Genomic DNA, 18,864 nt, shown 5'->3' on the forward strand with positions numbered 1-18,864 from the left:
GAAACCGTCACCACTTCTGGATTTATCACCCACCCCTGGTTTTGGCTTACAACTATTGATGGGAAATACTGACCAAATACTGAACGTGTGAATGTGGCCTTACGGATACTGTACTGTGATGACACTACTTTAGGCTATGTGCACACGCTGCGGTTTTGGCCACTGCGGATCTGCAGCAGTTCTGCAGACAGTGTACAGTAGCATATAAATCTATATGATTTACAATCTGTTGCGCAATATGCTGCAAATTTTTAACTGCGGAAAAGCTGCGGTTTTGAATCCGCAGGAAGAATTGACATGTCACTTCTTTTCTGCGGATTCTGCTGCGGGTTACCATCTCCTCCATTGTGGAGGTGATAAACCGCAGGGGAAAACCGCAGGCCAATCCGCAGGTCATTTTACCTGCGGTTCCGCAGATACAAATCCGCAGACCAATCCACAGCGTGTGCACATAGCCTTAGAGTCTAAAAACGTGCTGTCAGGTTCCCTTTAAAGGGAACCTGTCACCCCCCCAAGGCGTTTTTCAGTTAAAGAGCCACCGTCAGCAGCACTAAGGCTGCACTATGTGAAGGTGGCTCTTCTTTTTCTGACCCCTAGTAATGCTGAAATATCAACTTTTATAAATAGCTCCTCATGCCTGTAATGTGTCCCATAGGTATGTTGTGTCCCCCTGTATCAGCCACCTACCATCCGTCCATCATGTCTGTCCTGCGTCTCGGCGCCGCCCACTATCCATCCATCATGATGCCCCTGTGCGCCGCCGCCTCCTCCTGCTTTGAATGCCGGCGCCTGCGCTGGGACAAGAGTTCTCGGGCATGCGCAGTGCGCGCTGCCTGAGAACCGACATCAGGCTATTGCGCCTGCGTGTTGTGGAGGCCCCGATCCCGCCCCGCAATGTGTTATGATGTCCCAGTGCATTGTCACCGCAACTAAATCCGGAAAATATATTCCCCGCTATTGAGATTGCAACACCAAGAAGGTAAATTAGTGGAATTATAGAACTCTAAGAATCGAAAGACATGCTAATTATATGCAAATGATGAAAAACTGAAGCAATTTACAATATAACTGGATTTCACATGCAGAAATACGGGATCTTACACCCCTTGGCTGCTATCATTGAAGTTATTAATGGTAGCTTGAAGAATATTCTGCCATGCTGAAAGCATTCGGGCTCACAAATTATCAAGATCCAATGCTGGCAGCGCCCTTTGTAACTGCCAACCAATGACATCCCAAAATTGCTCGATGGGAGACAAATATGGAATCCTTGCAGGCATGCCTTGGTAGCAGGTTATTCACAGTAACATAAGCAACATGTGGCAGGCATTTTTTTGGACTTTTCAACCTAAATTTGAATAAATTCTATTTTGATATTTTGGATATTGGGCTAAACATTTGCCGTGCATTTCTATTTTCTGGGTTTATATATCATTCATGCCGTATCACCTATCCAGTGAATGAATTAAGGATATCAATGAAAGCCTGGCATGCATAATCTCGCAGATCCGCCACTTCATAAATCTTCCGAAGCAAGGGCTGTCTGAGTGGTTCCCTTGAATAAGCCCAGAGCTGTGACTTACCACGAGATCTTTGTAAAAAGGCCTTGGAAACACTCTCAGGATCTGGAGGTCTAAGGACAGCAACACACAGAAATTAATATATTTTTTATTAAAAGTGCACAGACTTTTAAAATCTTCCTGTTATAAATCCATATATGCTCCTAAAGTATGTTATTAGGGTAAAATATATAATATAGATATAATCCGTCAGAATACTATTCTAATGAAATGGAAAACAGAAAACAGTTAGTTGCAACAGAATATATATATATATATACACATATACACTTACTGTATACCTGCTTCCATATCTTTACATTTAAATACCTGAAATACTGCAAAGAATATTCCTCTAATGTGTATGGCTTAACTTCTTCCTGTTGTCTAAACTCATCAAATGAGGTACCGATTAATTCTGATTTTCGCTGTTCTGGGGACATAGCAATCATTCGCTAAGGGCAAAAATGAAATGCAGAAATTAATAAGCATCATCAAATGGAAAAAGTAAAAAAAAAAGGGCACTGTGTACTTTACAGCCATTTGCTTACCAGTATTTCAGAGCTAGGTTTGGTAAGGGTTGGTACAATATAGATGGCATCCAAAGACACAGCACCACTGTTTCCAGTTCTTTCATTTTGTGCATGAATCCAGCTCCGTCCATTCTGAAGATCTGAGCTTCTGTTAAGTAGAAGCAGATCACCATTTCGAAAGGTTAACAGGTCTGGTTCATCTAGGAATAGAGACAAATACTTGTGATGAGCTCAGAAATACTTTGCTAATAAAGTTCAATATGGCCTCTTGGGTTTACACTTTATGCGACAGTGAAACAGTCCCGCTAAACATATGATTAGACATTTACAACTGTATGTCTACATTCTATCTAATTTGTGCATGTTGTTATATAGTATCCCACCAAGGACAACATCTGCAAGGAGTTTGTATGTTCTCCCCGTGTTTGCGTGGGTTTCCGCCGGGCACTCCGGTTTCCTCCCACATTCTAAAGACATACTAATAGGGAATTTAGATTGTGAGCCCCATCGGGGACAGTGATGATGATGTGTGCAAAAAATGTAAAGCTCTGCGGAATATGTTAGCGCTATATAAAAATAAAGATTTATTTTATTTTTATTTTAAAAGTGCAATCCTTGTTGAGGGCATGGGAATATTAGCAGACAACACTATTGTGTCAGGCATAAAAGATAGACCATGTGAGGGACGACGGAGATGTCCCTCCACTCTTGGGATTCCACAGGATCATTGTTTTTGTTTAATTAAACTCCAGGAACAAGCCCTTTGAAGCTCTGTGACTAGCAATTAGCACAAGGGTGTGAGCTCTATTGCAGCTACAACCAGCTGACTCCCTTTGTCTAACTCAAGCACCACAGGTCAAAGCAAGGCTCTGAGATATTGAATTTGGAAAATGACCTATAATAACAGAATGCAATATATCTGAGCCTAGCCAAGCATATTCTCAGAACCGGCAATCCTTCCCCTACACGCCCGTTCCCAGCAGCCACTTGTAGACCCCTTTGTTATAGAGTTATGAAACATAGCTACCAGGGACCAGGGACCTACATACGGTAGGCATATTTGGTCTCCCAGATAAAATTCAGCAGAATCCAGTGGCATCTCTGCCATTCCATTCAGAGCTTCGGGCGGAAAGTTATGAGCCTCTACAATTCTGGACAGAAAACCATACTCTCAGATATGGGAGGAGACAGGCTGCACAAGCCCAGGGGTGGGCACAGTGTGGGAGGGAGCAGCCTAGGAGATAAGAGGCAGCTCCTCATTTTGAGCTTAGTTTTCTACTGGCAGGAGGATCCGTCACCTGACACTGCCAGGAAAAGCCTGTAACTAAGAGTTGGAACTGTGATCCATTAGTGCCTCCCTGTGGTCACATGCTATATAACACGATAATTGCAACCTATCTATACCCTACCCTTGACTGTATACCTGTATATTGTTCTGTAAATATATGCCTGTATATTTCTAGTGCGCATTTCGGCAATTAAATATAAAATTAATCTTGGGCTGCTCTTTTATCTTAATACACGAATCCCCACGTCCGCACACTCCGTTGGTTATTATACGCTACCTGGGTTGGTTTCTGTCCTGATATAAGCCTGCTGACGGACTGGGCTTATTTCGAATGAAGAACTGGTGGCAGCAGACCGTACTGTTTTAGAGAGGAACTCTGGCAGTGACGGCAGGGAGGTTTATATATATATATCCCCAGCCTAGACTGGTGATATACATCCCCCCTCACTTGGAGTGCCTCAATAACTCGTACATATAAGGGAAGCCTTTCCAGCGACTATTTGCCCTGGGTGCAGTTCCCTGACTGACATGGGACAAGTGGTGGCGCCAGAGAGCTGATCCCTGCTGGGTCCTTCTCTCCTCTACCCCGAGGTGAGAGAAGTCGACACCCCCTTCCCCTGTGCGATCTGTTACAGACCCCCTCAAAATAGATTCAAACGGAGTCCAAAGTGGCAGACTTTTGCCTGATTATACTCCAATATTCGGATCGCATTCTGCCATGCAAGTCAAAGTGTCCATGGAAAAAATCAGACCACACTCGGATAACATCTGAGTGCTGTCAGATTTTCAAAGACTGACAGAATGGAGAAGGTGGGCAATTTTTTTTTACCATCTTCTCAATTGAGAAAATTGGATCACACTATGCTCACACTCTGATCAAAGTTTGATTAGAATGTGATTAGCATATTCAGCCCGATTCTCTCAAATAAGAGAAAATACGCTGGTGTGACCCTCACCTTATAGAAATCGCAAAGGAGTCTAAATCGTAGTGTGAAATTACCCTAAGCCAAGTCTCTATGTTCTTTGTCTAGTTACATGCAGTCTCCATTAATCATGTAGGAACTCTAATAATACAGTACCTGTTAATGTCTTTGTATTTGTCAGTGACCTTGAGCTGTCTTGTAGAGCTACTGCATACACAGACCTCGCCTTTAGCCCATCCAAAAAGTAGAGAAGCAGATTAGCAATTTCTTCACTGTTCTGTGAGGTTAATACAAACTGTTCTCCCCTTAGTGTATTTAAGACACAGCACTGACCAAATGATTTTTCAGCCCTGTAAAAAATATAATAGATATACAATTCGTATATAGATAAAAAATATTAGAATATACAGTAATATTTCAATAATGAAAAAAGGCTGAGTATAATCAACAAGGTTTCCCATTTACATCAAGCCAAGAAAACCAACACTTGGCTTTCAACTGAATTACAACAATGGCCATTCACCTACTGTATATACATATTTAATGCATAGAAATAAGAGCATCTCCTGTCACCAGGGCAAAAGTGGACATGTTTTGGTCTTATTTTATTTCCACTTGTCTTCTGAGTATTCTGTGCTTTATTTATTTTTTAATCATACAGTTGCAGAGATATGTTTTTTTGTTTATAGTCTCTAGCAGGGGGGCATGGCTCACAGAATTCACTGTCTTTTGACTGCATTATTACCCTTTGTGCAGTGCTCCCTTGTTGAAGACCATAAAAATTAGCACTAAATAAAAAAAGTCCATTTCCCTGGAATAGTATGGCAGATTAAAAAAATAAAATAAAATAAATCACTGAATACTCAGAGGAGCAGCAAGAATAAAATAAGCACAAAATCTGGCCACTTTTGACCTGGTGACAGGTTTTCTTTAATCAGTTTAGGACCAGGTTATGTTACCTCATTCCTGGCCATGCGCTTTTAAAGATGCAAGTAAAAATTATCATTTGGATATTCAAATAATTTTTACTTCTTTTTTCACAATTCATGGGTGTCAGTAGGAACACCGTAGAGATCACACAAATCCCACCACTGCCACCAGTTTGTCAGGGGACCCAACTCCGTTGCCTCCAATCATCAGGACAATTATGCAATAGCCTGACGAGTGATGGACGAGGCCACAGCTGCTTCCACTACTTGGCTGGTTATTGGGGAACACACAGTGCCCGTATGGTATATACACCTCTGATTCCAAAGCATGGAATATTTATACATACCCCCTGGTATGGTCACTGCCAACTCCACAATAACAAAAGGAACTACTAGCTGCCGCCACCAGTTGTTTAGGCCGATTGGACACCCTTTACAGGCAGGGCTGGCGTTAGGGGCAGGCAGACCAGGCAGCCGACTAGGCCCTGTGCTCCTCCAGGGGCCCCCAACCAGTGCCGTGCTCTGCCTCTGAATCAGCGTGTGCCAGCAGGGGAGCTGATGAGACACTCTGCAGAAGCCAGAGCAGCAGGGGAATGAGGAGGAGATGCAAATATTGTGTGTGTGTCTGCTGCACAATACTGTGTGTGGGGGGCTGCACGATACTGTGTGTGGGGGACTGCACTATACTATGTGTGTGTGTTTGCTGCACTATACTTTGTGTGGGGGGCTGCACAATACTGTGTATGTTGGGGGGCTGTCGTCATATTGAGATATTGTGGTCATGTTTCCTATCACGATTGAACCATGAACCATGGATGATGAACCATGGCATGGATAGCATCATCCATCTGAGGATATTAAGTTGGAGGTGTTCGGCTGATCTTATGGTGATGTGTGTAAATGTGTTATGTCCCATAAATATCAGAATGATGAAAACCTCAATATTCATAACAGACCACTGGCTTCAGAGAGTCAGAGACAATTCCTTTGAACAGAGGAAGCCTCTGTACTTCTCCACTTCTGATTATTAGAATCCTATGCTTGTTGGCTGGTTCTCATCAAATCCAATGTGGTAATTACCTGTTCACGGCAGAAGGTCATACTTCAATGGAGGTTGAAGTGTCATATCTTTCTCACTTCCCCAGTTATAATTAATCCCATATGTTCAATGTGAAGGTGATATGTACTCTCTATGGAGAAGTCTTATGGATTTTACAATTTTTCTCTATGACAATGGGGCTTAATTTTTGTGTTGTTTGTATGCCTTTTTTGTTTGCTAATAGTCAAAGAAAATGAAGAAATACATATCTATTTTTCACATTTTTTATTTTTATTTCCGATTACAAAGGACATTTTAAATTGTATCTCCCTTTCTGTAGAAATTTTTCTTTATTGGACATATTTGTTACACAGAGGTGGGGCTAGAAACAGTATCTGGCAGCATCTCTTTTTTAAGTTTTGTTTTATTGATTTATGCTTTTTTACTTTATTTTTGCTTTTTTATTTTTTTTTTATTTATTTCACACACTGTGCCTCTCATGAGGTCTTAAAAGACATTTGGGAGAATTTTAACATATTAAAATTTATTTTTCTTGCAGATTTCCCCTGTAACTGGGACTGTTATAATAGCCTCAATTGAAGGGGAAATTTAACCTCCTGACTGCATAGCAGGGCTGACTTGATCTCCTAGGACTCAGCAGCTCCTGCTTCCTACATACAATGGTCGTTCACATGATTTCTGAGTCCGGAGGGGAAAGCACTGTCAGTGCTTTATAATCTATATATACAAGTGCTGGTTCAGCTGTGTCAACACAATAATCAAAAAGGTAAACCTATTAATAAACCATGCTTATCTTCTATGTGAGGAGTCTGACAGCCACCTCCCTGCCCAGACAGCTGCACAATATCATGGAAGCTGCTTAATCTGCATTGACATTTGCAAACATCAGTGCAGAGGAAAGTGTGGAATGTTTATAGTCATTGGGCAGACCAATAGTAGTTAAAAAAAATGTTTATTTATATATTTTTCTCTTTATTGAGTGATATTTAAAAATTGTTAATGACTAGAGTTGAGCGAAACGGGTCGAAAAAATTCAAAAGTCGCCGACTTTTGGCAAAGTCGGGTTTCATGAAACGAAACCCGACCCTAGGATGAGGTCGGCCACGAGGTCGGCGACTTACGCGCCAAAGTCGCGTTTCAAAAGTTTGTTTTGCGCTCTTTTCCAGCCAATCAGGATCCACGGACACTGTGGGCAACGTGATGACATAGGCACGGGTCACCACCATCTTTCAGAAGGGCATGCAAGTGATTGGCTTGCTTTGGTGGGCGTCACAGGGGGTATAAAAGGGCGTGCACGCCGACCGCCATCTTACTTCTGCCGATCTTAGTATAGGGAGAGGTTGCTGCTGATTCTGTAGGGAGAGCGTTAGGCAGGGAAGAAGACAAAAAAACTGCTTCTGCTGCTAGCGATTTGGCCTGCACAACACACAAGTCACTGTGTGTGCAGTGCAAGGGGAGGCTATATTGTGGTGTATCAGTGGTGTTGGTTGTTGGGCTGCCTTTTAAGGCTTCCTGACACGCTGGCATTGCTGTTTACCCACTGCTCCGCAAACTGTTTTTTTAAAAGCAATCCAATCTCCATTATCCTCTCGTCACTTTGGTCACAGGCAGCTGTGCCATCGAGCGTGTCACATAGCGCTCAGATATCAGTGGGCCGCACACAATCCACAAGTGTCCAGTGTCCAAAAGTGTACGCAGAGATTCAAAATCTCCACTATCCTCTCGTCACTTTGGTCACAGGCAGCTGTGCCATCGAGCGTGTCACATAGCGCTCAGATATCAGTGGGCCGCACACAATCCACAAGTGTCCAGTGTCCAAAAGTGTACGCAGAGATTCAAAATCTCCATTATCCTCTCGTCACTTTGGTCACAGGCAGCTGTGCCATCGAGCGTGTCACATAGCGCTCAGATATCAGTGGGCCGCACACAATCCACAAGTGTCCAGTGTCCAAAAGTGTACGCAGAGATTCAAAATCTCCATTATCCTCTCGTCACTTTGGTCACAGGCAGCTGTGCCATCGAGCGTGTCACATAGTGCTCAGATATCAGTGGGCCGCACACAATCCACAAGTGTCCACTGTCCACAAGTGTACGCAGAGATTCAAAATCTCCATTATCCTCTCGTCACTTTGGTCACAGGCAGCTGTGCCATCGAGCGTGTCACATAGCGCTCAGTTATCAGTGGGCCGCACACAATCCACAAGTGTCCACTGTCCACAAGTGTACGCAGAGATTCAAAATCTCCATTATCCTCTCGTCACTTTGGTTACAGGCAGCTGTGCCATCGAGCGTGTCACATAGCGCTCAGATATCAGTGGGCCGCACACAATCCACAAGTGTCCACTGTCCACAAGTGTGTGCAGAAATTCTAAAACTCCCCTGTCCTATAGACACCTTGTACCTTGTTTTACATTACTATATAGTTTGTTGGATTTTGTCTACATTTCTACCAAAAATGAGGAAGGCTGGTGGAAGAGGCCGTGGAATTGGGCGGGGGTTGGCAGCTGGTAATGATGGTGTTGGTGGTGGATCTGATGGTAGTGGCAAGAGCAAAATAGGACCGAATGCAGGAGGTGCTGACCCTGCGTCATCGTCTGGCTACATAAGGACTCGAACGCTTAGTTTTCTAGGAGTTGGCAAACCGCTTTTAAAGGCAGAGCATCAGGAAAAAGTTTTGTCTTAAATTGCTGACTCAGCCTCCAGCTCTATCGCCTCCTCTTCTTCAGTTGTAAAAAGTAAAAGCACTGAGTCGTCATTGGAGGCTCATGTTCATGAACCACACCTTTCCTTGTGTCCTTCACCCCAACCAAGATTGAAGGATGACGCAGGCCATACTACTGATTACTCCATGGAGCTGTTTTCACATACCATGCCTGGATTATCAAGTCAAATGGTGAATTACCCAGGCCAAGATGAATCTGACATGGAGTGCACTGATGCACAGCCGCTGATGGATGATTCTGCTGGTACATTCACTCAGAGCACTACATTGTCCTCGCAGTGTACAGAGCCAGATTTTGACCCTGATGAGACTCAGGTGCCCCTTCCCGCACACTATACCACCATACACGGTGACACAGAGAAAGGTGCACATGACATAGAAGAGGAGGTGATGGATGACCCAGTTGTTGACCCAGATTGGCATCCATTGGGGGAAGAGGGTGCTGCTTCCAATAGCTCAGATGAGGAGCATCCACAGCAGACATCGACATCGCAACAGCTGTTATCTGGCAGGCCCGGAGCACTCCAAAGACAGGTTCCAAACATCAAAAGAGTTGCTGGACAGCTTGTCCAGAGGGTCAAAAGATCACAGCGTGCTAGGCCGCAAAATGTCTGCCAAAGTAGGAAGAGTGCAGTGTGGCAGTTTTTTGAACAAAATCCTCATGAGCAGGCCAAGGTTATCTGTAAGAAGTGCGCAAAGACCTTTAGCCGAGGGAAAAATCTGAAAAATTTGAATACCAGTTGCATGCTTAGACATTTAACCAGCATGCACTTGCAAGCGTGGACACAACACCAAACCTCAAGTGCCACATGTGCAACTGATCACAACGAAGGTAGTCAGCAACGCTACATTGTTTCCCCCACTGTAAGCCCACCGGTTAGCACAGCAGCAAATGTTGAGGTGTCGTTGCAAGGCCACAGCAGTCAGGGAATCCCACTGTTATATCAACGAAAGACTGATTCTAGGCCATCAGAAAGAACAACAACTCCATCACCATCATCAACCCTCTCTCAGTCTGCCCTGTCCACCGCTACTTCCACCATATGCAGCTCTCAAGTCCAGCTCACCCTCCCAGACACTATGAGTAGGTCAAGAAAGTACTCAGTCTCTCATCCGCGTACACTGGGTTTGAACGCCCACATTGCCAAACTAATCTCGTTTGAGATGATGCCCTTTCGGTTGGTGGAAAGCACAGCTTTCCGCGAACTCATGGCCTATGCAGTACCACGCTATGACCTACCCAGTCACCACTTCTTCTCTCGCAAAGCCATCCCAGCCCTCCACCATCATGTGAAAGACCGCATTGTCCATGCACTCAAGCAGTCAGTGAGCGGAAAGGTGCACCTCACAACTGATGCATGGTCCAGTCGGCATGGCCAGGGCCGTTACGTGTCCATCACTGCGCACTGGGTTAATGTGGTGGATGCAGGGTCCACAGGGGACAGCGGTGGTGGGACAGTGCTGCCTAGCCCACGGTATAGGAAACAGTTGGCTGTAGGCGTTCGACCCTCCTCCTCCTCCTCCAGAAGCGACAGCTCGTCCACAGAGCGCAGTCGTACGAGCACTCCATCTGCAGCTGCCACTGTTGCACACGATGTGTCCCCCTATCGAGCAGCTAGTGGAAAGCGTCAGCAGGCTGTGTTGCAGATGATGTGTTTGGGCGACAGACACACCGCCGAGGTGCTGGCCGAGTACTTGAAGCGACAAACTGAGTCATGGCTGGGCAGTGTACATCTTGAGGCAGGCAAGGTAGTTAGTGATAACGGCCGTAATTTTGTGGCAGCCATAGCCCTTTCAAAACTCAGCCACATACCTTGCTTGGCTCACACCTTGAACCTGGTGGTGCAGTGCTTCCTCAAAAATTATCCGGAGTTAACAGCCCTGCTCCAGAAGGTGCGAAGACTGTGCGCGCACATCCGCCGGTCGCCTGTACACTCCGTTCGTATGCAGAAGCTGCAGCGATTGCTCCACCTTCCCAACCACCGCCTCATTATCGACATTGCAACAAGGTGGAACTCCACCCTGCACATGGTGGAGCGGCTGTGCGAGCAGAGGCAGGCCATAATGCATTTGTGGGAGGATACACGGCCAGGCACTTTGAGAGCAGACATGGAGTTGACAGGCGTGCAGTGGTCGAAGCTGAAAGACCTTTGTAAAGTCCTTCAGTGTTTTGAGGAATGCACACGGCTGGTAAGCGCAGACGACGCCATCCTAAGCATGAGCATCCCACTTATGCGTCTGCTCATGCAAACTTTGACGCACCTTAAGGAGCAGGCGTCTGCAGCCAATGTTGATGAGGAGGAAGAGGAGGAGGGAATCCTTGATGACATTCAGCCATTGTCTGCTTAGGGACCTCTCCTGGACGAGGTGGAGGAAGAAGAGGAGGAGGAGGAGGAGGATGATGGGGATGATTACTTAGGGGAGGAGGATGCATCTCGTGGGGCAAGTGAAAATGTTGGCGTGGCAAGGTCTGGTACAGGGTTTGTGCGTGACTGGAGGGATGTGGATTTGCCAGAAAGTGCTCCTCCACCCCAGCACTCGCAGTGCATCATTGACACCGGGAACATTGGCCCACATGTCAGATTATGCCTTGCGGATCCTAAAAAGGGACCCCCGCATTGCCAAAATGATGAACGATGACGACTGCTGGTTGGCCAGCATCCTGGATCCACGCTATAAAGGCAAATTACAAAACATCATGCCACAGGAGAACCTTGACCTAATATTGGCTAATAAACAAGCAACTCTGGTAAATCGGTTGCTTGAGGCATTCCCAGTACACAGCAGCGGTGATGGTTCTCACACGAGCCGTACGGGCCGGGGGCAGCTTGGCATCGTGGTGCACACAGCAGAAGTGGCGTTGGAGACAGGGGTTTCATGACAATGTTGTGGACTGATTTTTCAAATACCGCTCACACAACTGGTAATACTGCATCGATGGAAAGTGACAGGAGACAGCAGTTGTCAACTATGGTTACAAACTACTTTTCCTCCCATATCGATGTTCTCCCACACAGGTCATTCCCCTTTGACTATTGGGCCGCTAAACTGGACACCTGGCCTGAATTGGCACAATATGCCTTACAGGAGCTCGCTTGCCCAGCTGCAAGTGTGCTATCAGAAAGAGTCTTCAGTGCAGCTGGATCAATCCTGACAGAAAAAAGGACCCGTCTGTCAACCCAAAATGTGGATGATCTAACCTTCATTAAAATGAACCACGCATGGGTTTCCAAGGATTTTGTCCCACCTTCCCCTGATGACACATAGGGTGACAGAAAAATGGCTTGCTTTGGTCCACCTCTTCCTGGTACTTCACCTATTTCGCCTTTTGCATCAGTTGAATGCCCAACATCAACATATGCCACTTTCTAAAACTCCCTAACTGTGCTGCCTCCCCCCCCATGGCCGGGGTCACCACCTAGCGCACGACACCGTGCGAGTGCCGTTGCCCTGAACAGGTGGGTAGGCCGACTCTTGGGATCGGGCACTGGCACAGGGTCCCTCATAGTGCAATCAAGTGTCTCTGATGGTGGTGGTGCACACCCGCCGTCAGACACACCGCTGTACTATGAGGGGCCCAGTGCCAGTACCGACGCCCACGAGTGGGCCCCCCTTGCTTGGCCAGGGCCCCAGCATTTGCAATCTTTACCTCTCCCTGCTCCTCCGCTGTGTAATCTGGGCCGTCAAATCCATACTGTGCCTGACACCGTCTGAGCCTGCCTCCTGAGACATATATTTTGAATGTGTACGCTATCCATACATGTTATCCAGGGATACGGTACCCTTTCTAACCTTTGTGCAATGACGTGCAATCCATACTGGGCCTAACACCGTCTGAGCCTGCCTCATGCTGTATAGACATATATTTTGAATGTGTACGCTATCCATACATGTTATCCGGGGATACGGTACCCCTTCTAACCTTTGTGCAATGACGTGCAATCCATACTGGGCCTAACACCGTCTGAGCCTGCCTCATGCTGTATAGACATTTATTTTGAATGTGTACGCTATCCATACATGTTATCCGGGGATACGGTACCCCTTCTAACCTTTGTGCAATGACGTGCAATCCATACTGGGCCTAACACCGTCTGAGCCTGCCTCATGCTGTATAGACATATATTTTGAATGTGTACGCTATCCATACATGTTATCCGGGGATACGGTACCCTTTCTAACCTTTGTGCAATGACGTGCAATCCATACTGGGCCTAACACCGTCTGAGCCTGCCTCATGCTGTATAGACATATATTTTGAATGTGTACGCTATCCATACATGTTATCCGGGGATACGGTACCCCTTCTAACCTTTGTGCAATGACGTGCAATCCATACTGGGCCTAACACCGTCTGAGCCTGCCTCATGCTGTATAGACATATATTTTGAATGTGTACGCTATCCATACATGTTATCCGGGGATACGGTACCCCTTCTAACCTTTGTGCAATGACGTGCAATCCATACTGGGCCTAACACCGTCTGAGCCTGCCTCATGCTGTATAGACATATATTTTGAATGTGTACGCTATCCATACATGTTATCCGGGGATACGGTACCCCTTCTAACCTTTGTGCAATGACGTGCAATCCATACTGGGCCTAACACCGTCTGAGCCTGCCTCATGCTGTATAGACATATATTTTGAATGTGTACGCTATCCATACATGTTATCCAGGGATACGGTACCCTTTCTAACCTTTGTGCAATCACGTGCAATCCATACTGGGCCTAACACCGTCTGAGCCTGCCTCATGCTGTATAGACATATATTTTGAATGTGTACGCTATCCATACATGTTATCCGGGGATACGGTACCCCTTCTAACCTTTGTGCAATGACGTGCAATCCATACTGGGCCTAACACCGTCTGAGCCTGCCTCATGCTGTATAGACATATATTTTGAATGTGTACGCTATCCATACATGTTATCCGGGGATACGGTACCCCTTCTAACCTTTGTGCAATGACGTGCAATCCATACTGGGCCTAACACCGTCTGAGCCTGCCTCATGCTGTATAGACATATATTTTGAATGTGTACGCTATCCATACATGTTATCCGGGGATACGGTACCCCTTCTAACCTTTGTGCAATGACGTGCAATCCATACTGGGCCTAACACCGTCTGAGCCTGCCTCATGCTGTATAGACATATATTTTGAATGTGTACGCTATCCATACATGTTATCCGGGGATACGGTACCCTTTCTAACCTTTGTGCAATGACGTGCAATCCATACTGGGCCTAACACCGTCTGAGCCTGCCTCATGCTGTATAGACATATATTTTGAATGTGTACGCTATCCATACATGTTATCCGGGGATACGGTACCCCTTCTAACCTTTGTGCAATGACGTGCAATCCATACTGGGCCTAACACCGTCTGAGCCTGCCTCATGCTGTATAGACATATATTTTGAATGTGTACGCTATCCATACATGTTATCCAGGGATACGGTACCCTTTCTAACCTTTGTGCAATCACGTGCAATCCATACTGGGCGTGAGAACGGCTGGCGAGCTGTTAAGCAAGCTACAGCACCTGTCCAGACAAGTACAGGGATTCCCTAGCGAGGAGACTTATTTGATTGTTTTCTATGTTGGGACAGCAATTTTTGGGGAGCACTATACTCTGGAGAATGATAGATGGGGCCCACCATACACTGGAACATTCCAAAGGTGGACATCAGACACTGGAGCAGCATTTACAGGGCCCATTATACACTAGAGCATTAGAAATGGGGCCCATTATGTTTGGAGCATTATTTGGGCCCATAAGACAGTGGAGCTTCATCCATGGGGACCAACATATACTGTAGCATTATGTGGAGCTCATCATATACTGTTTCAAACATTATATGGGACCAATGATTTTGTATGGAGAAATAGATGGGCCTCGTCATGAGATGTAAAAAGTGAGGTATTTTTCATTGTACTATACCGCTATTTCTCTGCCGTATCGGAGCATGATGAGTTGTGGTATGTGTTAAAGGGGCGCTCTTTCGCCCAGGGCACATGAAAACCTGCAGCCAGCCCTCCCCCCCCCACAAATTTAGCCAAATAACCCCCATTTTTCAGTGCGTAACTTGTATTATGAAGTTAATTAAGGTTGACAAGCTTAAGTAAGAAGAATTGATGCTTTTGGCATTCAAATGGGCACTGTAGGTGTGTTTCCTGTCCTCCTCTCACTGCCGACTTTTATTCCCCATTGACTTACATTGGGTTTCGTGTTTCGGGACGACCCCGACTTTTCCCTATAATCGGACGATCTTGCTCGACCCGACTTTTGGAAAAGTCGGGTTTCACGAAACGAAACGCGACCCTAAAAAACCAAAAGTCGCTCGACTCTATTAATGACACAATACTAGATGTACCGTTTTGTGAGGATACCAGTTAAATCGGGAAAAGTAAGATCCAATAACTTTTTCTCTGTTTCATCCAGAAAACTCACTCCTTTCCAGTTTATTGCGACAATGAAGTGATTTCTGCTGATGCTGGGTCCTGACGGACATGTAACAAATGAAGTAAATTGTTATGAGACAACAGTATTTATACTGACAGTAAAACCAGCAACATTTTTCTTTCAGTTATCATGAATTTGAACCATACAGTTGTGACAAGTATTATGTAATAAACCTGTCATTTTAAAACTTACTTGGCAGATATGCCTTATCTTACCTGCAAATCTGGAGGCTTCAAAGAACTTTGAAAATAATAAAGGCCACTGCTGGCGAGAGTAATCTACGACTGTTTCCTTTACTTGTAGGGCAGGAGTCTTCTCTGTTATATATTGAGCCTAATAAATAGACACATGAATTCACTTTAGATGCCTGGACAATTGTATATGGACACCTGATCATAACAGCTATATGAGATTTTGGTCACCCCAATCTGATGCCATGGAGTTGGGCCCCTTTTCTGTGTCTATAATAGGCTGTATTTTTCTGATTGAAAAAAAAAAAATTGATAGTGTATCACATCAACAGGAACATTTTGATGAAATATTCGAGATGCTCAATGCACTGCTCTGGACAGAGGTTTCTGAGCAAATAAAGTCTGAAGGTATTCCTGATCCTTGTCCAATAGTTATTTTCACGATTCCTCCTCACACATGCATGCTTGGTTTGGCTGAGTGTGCATGTGTTGTTACGTAGGAAAGCAAACTAAGCGACCGCTCAACACCTTTGATTTATTGGCCTTTTTTTAATCAAATATGACCAGTCCCTCTTTTCCCCCACTATTTGCCATCTGGGGAAGGTCTGCACATGTAATAAGTTGGCTGAATTTTCTCTAATGTGTGTGACCACTATTACTGAAAAAATCAAAAGCAGACCTCCAGAAGTTAAAAATGATCACTCTATGCCTCATCAAGAGCCACCACAATGCAGCCGCTCCCAAGGCTGCTAGTAAGCACGCAAATCAAATAACGAGGTATGCAGGCATCATATTTTCAAACAATAATTGTTTTATCATTTTTCAAAGAATTCTTTCCATGGAGAAAGTGTAAACACGATTACGTGATTACACAAAGCCAGTGTATTCACCATAGTTATTACAATCTGAAAAGCAGATATGCCGCTTGACACTGAAGGAGCCCACACCTGCGGCAACGTTCTGGCGATCCTCACCTTTTTTCAAACACCTTGACTTGTGCTTCTCATCACAATGGTGAATGTAGTGGATGTGTAATTGTGTTTATACTTACCCCTTTTAATACAGGAAAGATGTATATCTTTGTACCGTGTTAGCCAGTAGTATTGAAAGGTAACTTCACATCTCAGAGAGAGAGAGACATGTTTGGGAGTATAAATTTATGACGACCTTTGACACTCTCAGTGCTGGAATGAATGTGTCGCATGGATTTATGTCTTTTTACATCAATTAAGGAACTTGCTTTCAAGACCTGGTGGGGGCATCACAACACATTAGGAGACCCCAATCAGAGGACTATAAAACATCCGGACTCCTTATCTATGTACTGGTCCAATATTTATGTTTCTCCCTCTCCCATATTGACAGTTCTGCTTCACGTCACTTGTCTTATCCATTGCATTTTTTCTGTGTTGTACTGTGCATAAACATGTGACTCTTCAGATTTTGTATTAGTCTAGCCTGAAGAAGAGACCTGAGTAGTCTCGAAAGCTTGCAATGTGTTACCATCTTTTCAGTTAGCCATTAAAAGGTATCAACCACTGAGGACTCTCAATTCTCAATATTGATCTACCCCTTTTAAAGAATTCTTTGAAAAATTATAAAATAAATATTGATTGAAAAGATGACATCTGCATACTGCGTTATTTGATGTGACCACGATTACTGTAGCCGTGGCATGAAAGAAGGTCTCAACAGTGATCTGATCTGCAGTAATACTGCAATTTAATGAATCATGCCATGACACTGTGTTGCAGTGTTTTGTTTCTGTTCTTCCATTTCCTCCATTGTTCCTGGTCTGCTATTTCCTCTAACAGCAAAAATTTAAAGGACGCAGAATTATGCAGCAGGGAGCTACAGTTATGAACCAAAGTATTTTTTTTTTTTAATGTTATGTGGGCAATTATATTATTACAGCAATATTTGATTTGAGATAGGAAAATACTTTAAAGTTAGCCTTTCTGACATTTCATTAAGACATTAATTTCCGTAAGCACCTTACAATTAATTACTGGAATATAAATTACTGAAGCAAAAAATAAATAAAAATGAGAACAAAACTTTGCTGAGCCTAGAATGTTAATCTATAATAATAAATGCCCTAAGCAACTTCCGGTTGTAACAACTTCCGTCCAGTTGTAACCGGTGACGTCACCGCACACCTCTTTCCATGTTAACCCTCAACACACACACTCCACTCACCTTTCACCATCTCCACTCACGTCCACTTACTCTTTCACTCCACATACGACCCTTTCTCTCACTCCGTCTCTCATACTCACGCCGTCATCGCCGCTGATCCACGATCCCCGACATCTTCTTCCGCCGGCGCCATCCTGGATCCAGACGTCCTCCACGCCGGCGACATGTTCTTGCGGCGACGCCATTTTGGATCGGCGAAATCCCGCGATAGTCAAGATAGCGTCGCCGGAAGAACATGTCGCTGGCGTGGACGATGTCGGGATCCAAAATGGCGTCGGCGAAAACTCGCGAGATTTCGCCGACGCCATTTTGGATCCCGACGTCGTCCACGCCGGCGACATGTTCTTGCGGCGACGCCATTTTGGATCGGCGAAATCCCACGATAGTCAAGATGGCGTCGCCACAAGAACATGTCGCCGGCGAGGACGACGTCGGGATCCAAAATGGCGTCGGCGAAAACTCGCGAGATTTCGCCTACGCCATTTTGGATCCCGACGTCGTCCACGCCGGCGACATGTTCTTCCGGCGACGCCATCTTGACTATCGCGGGATTTCACGATACTCAAGATGGCGTCGCCGCAAGAACATGTCGCCGGCGTGGACAACATCTGGATCCAGGATGGCGCCGGCGGAAGAAGATGTCGGGGATCGTGGACCAGCGGCGATGACGGTGTGAGTATGAGAGACGGAGTGAGAGAAGGGGTCGTATGTGGAGTGAAAGAGTGAGTGGAGATGGTGAAAGGTGAGAGGAGTGTGTGTTGAGGAGTGTGTGTGTTGAGGGTTAACATGGCAAGAGGTGTGATGCTATCGCATCCTCCCGATGCGATAGCATCGGGCCATAATCTAGTCTATAATAATAAATGCCCTAACCAGCTTCCGGTTGTAACAACTTCCGTCCAGTTGTAACCGGTGATGTCACCGCACACACACGCACGTTAACCCTCAACACACCACACCGCCTCAACACACACTCCTCTCACCTTTCA

The 18,864-nt window shown here is 45.2% G+C and overlaps 1 protein-coding gene across 1 annotated transcript in view; it reads right to left on the reverse strand.

Annotated features, from left to right (window-relative positions):
* The window catches only part of MYO7B (myosin VIIB), a 271,725-nt gene that overhangs the window by 65,429 nt on the left and 187,432 nt on the right, over positions 1-18,864 (reverse strand). The window contains exons 32-37 of the mRNA XM_073581166.1: positions 15,704-15,821; positions 15,400-15,526; positions 4,460-4,653; positions 2,111-2,292; positions 1,890-2,014; positions 1,476-1,633 (exon numbers count right to left, since the gene is read on the reverse strand). Coding sequence (XP_073437267.1) covers positions 1,476-1,633; positions 1,890-2,014; positions 2,111-2,292; positions 4,460-4,653; positions 15,400-15,526; positions 15,704-15,821 — 904 coding nt within the window. The remainder of the gene's footprint in view (positions 1-1,475; positions 1,634-1,889; positions 2,015-2,110; positions 2,293-4,459; positions 4,654-15,399; positions 15,527-15,703; positions 15,822-18,864) is intronic.

This window comes from Dendrobates tinctorius, unplaced genomic scaffold (assembly GCF_039654945.1).
Source record: "Dendrobates tinctorius isolate UK_male_01 unplaced genomic scaffold, ASM3965494v1 ptg000069l, whole genome shotgun sequence".
NCBI classification, from domain to species: Eukaryota; Metazoa; Chordata; class Amphibia; order Anura; family Dendrobatidae; genus Dendrobates; species Dendrobates tinctorius.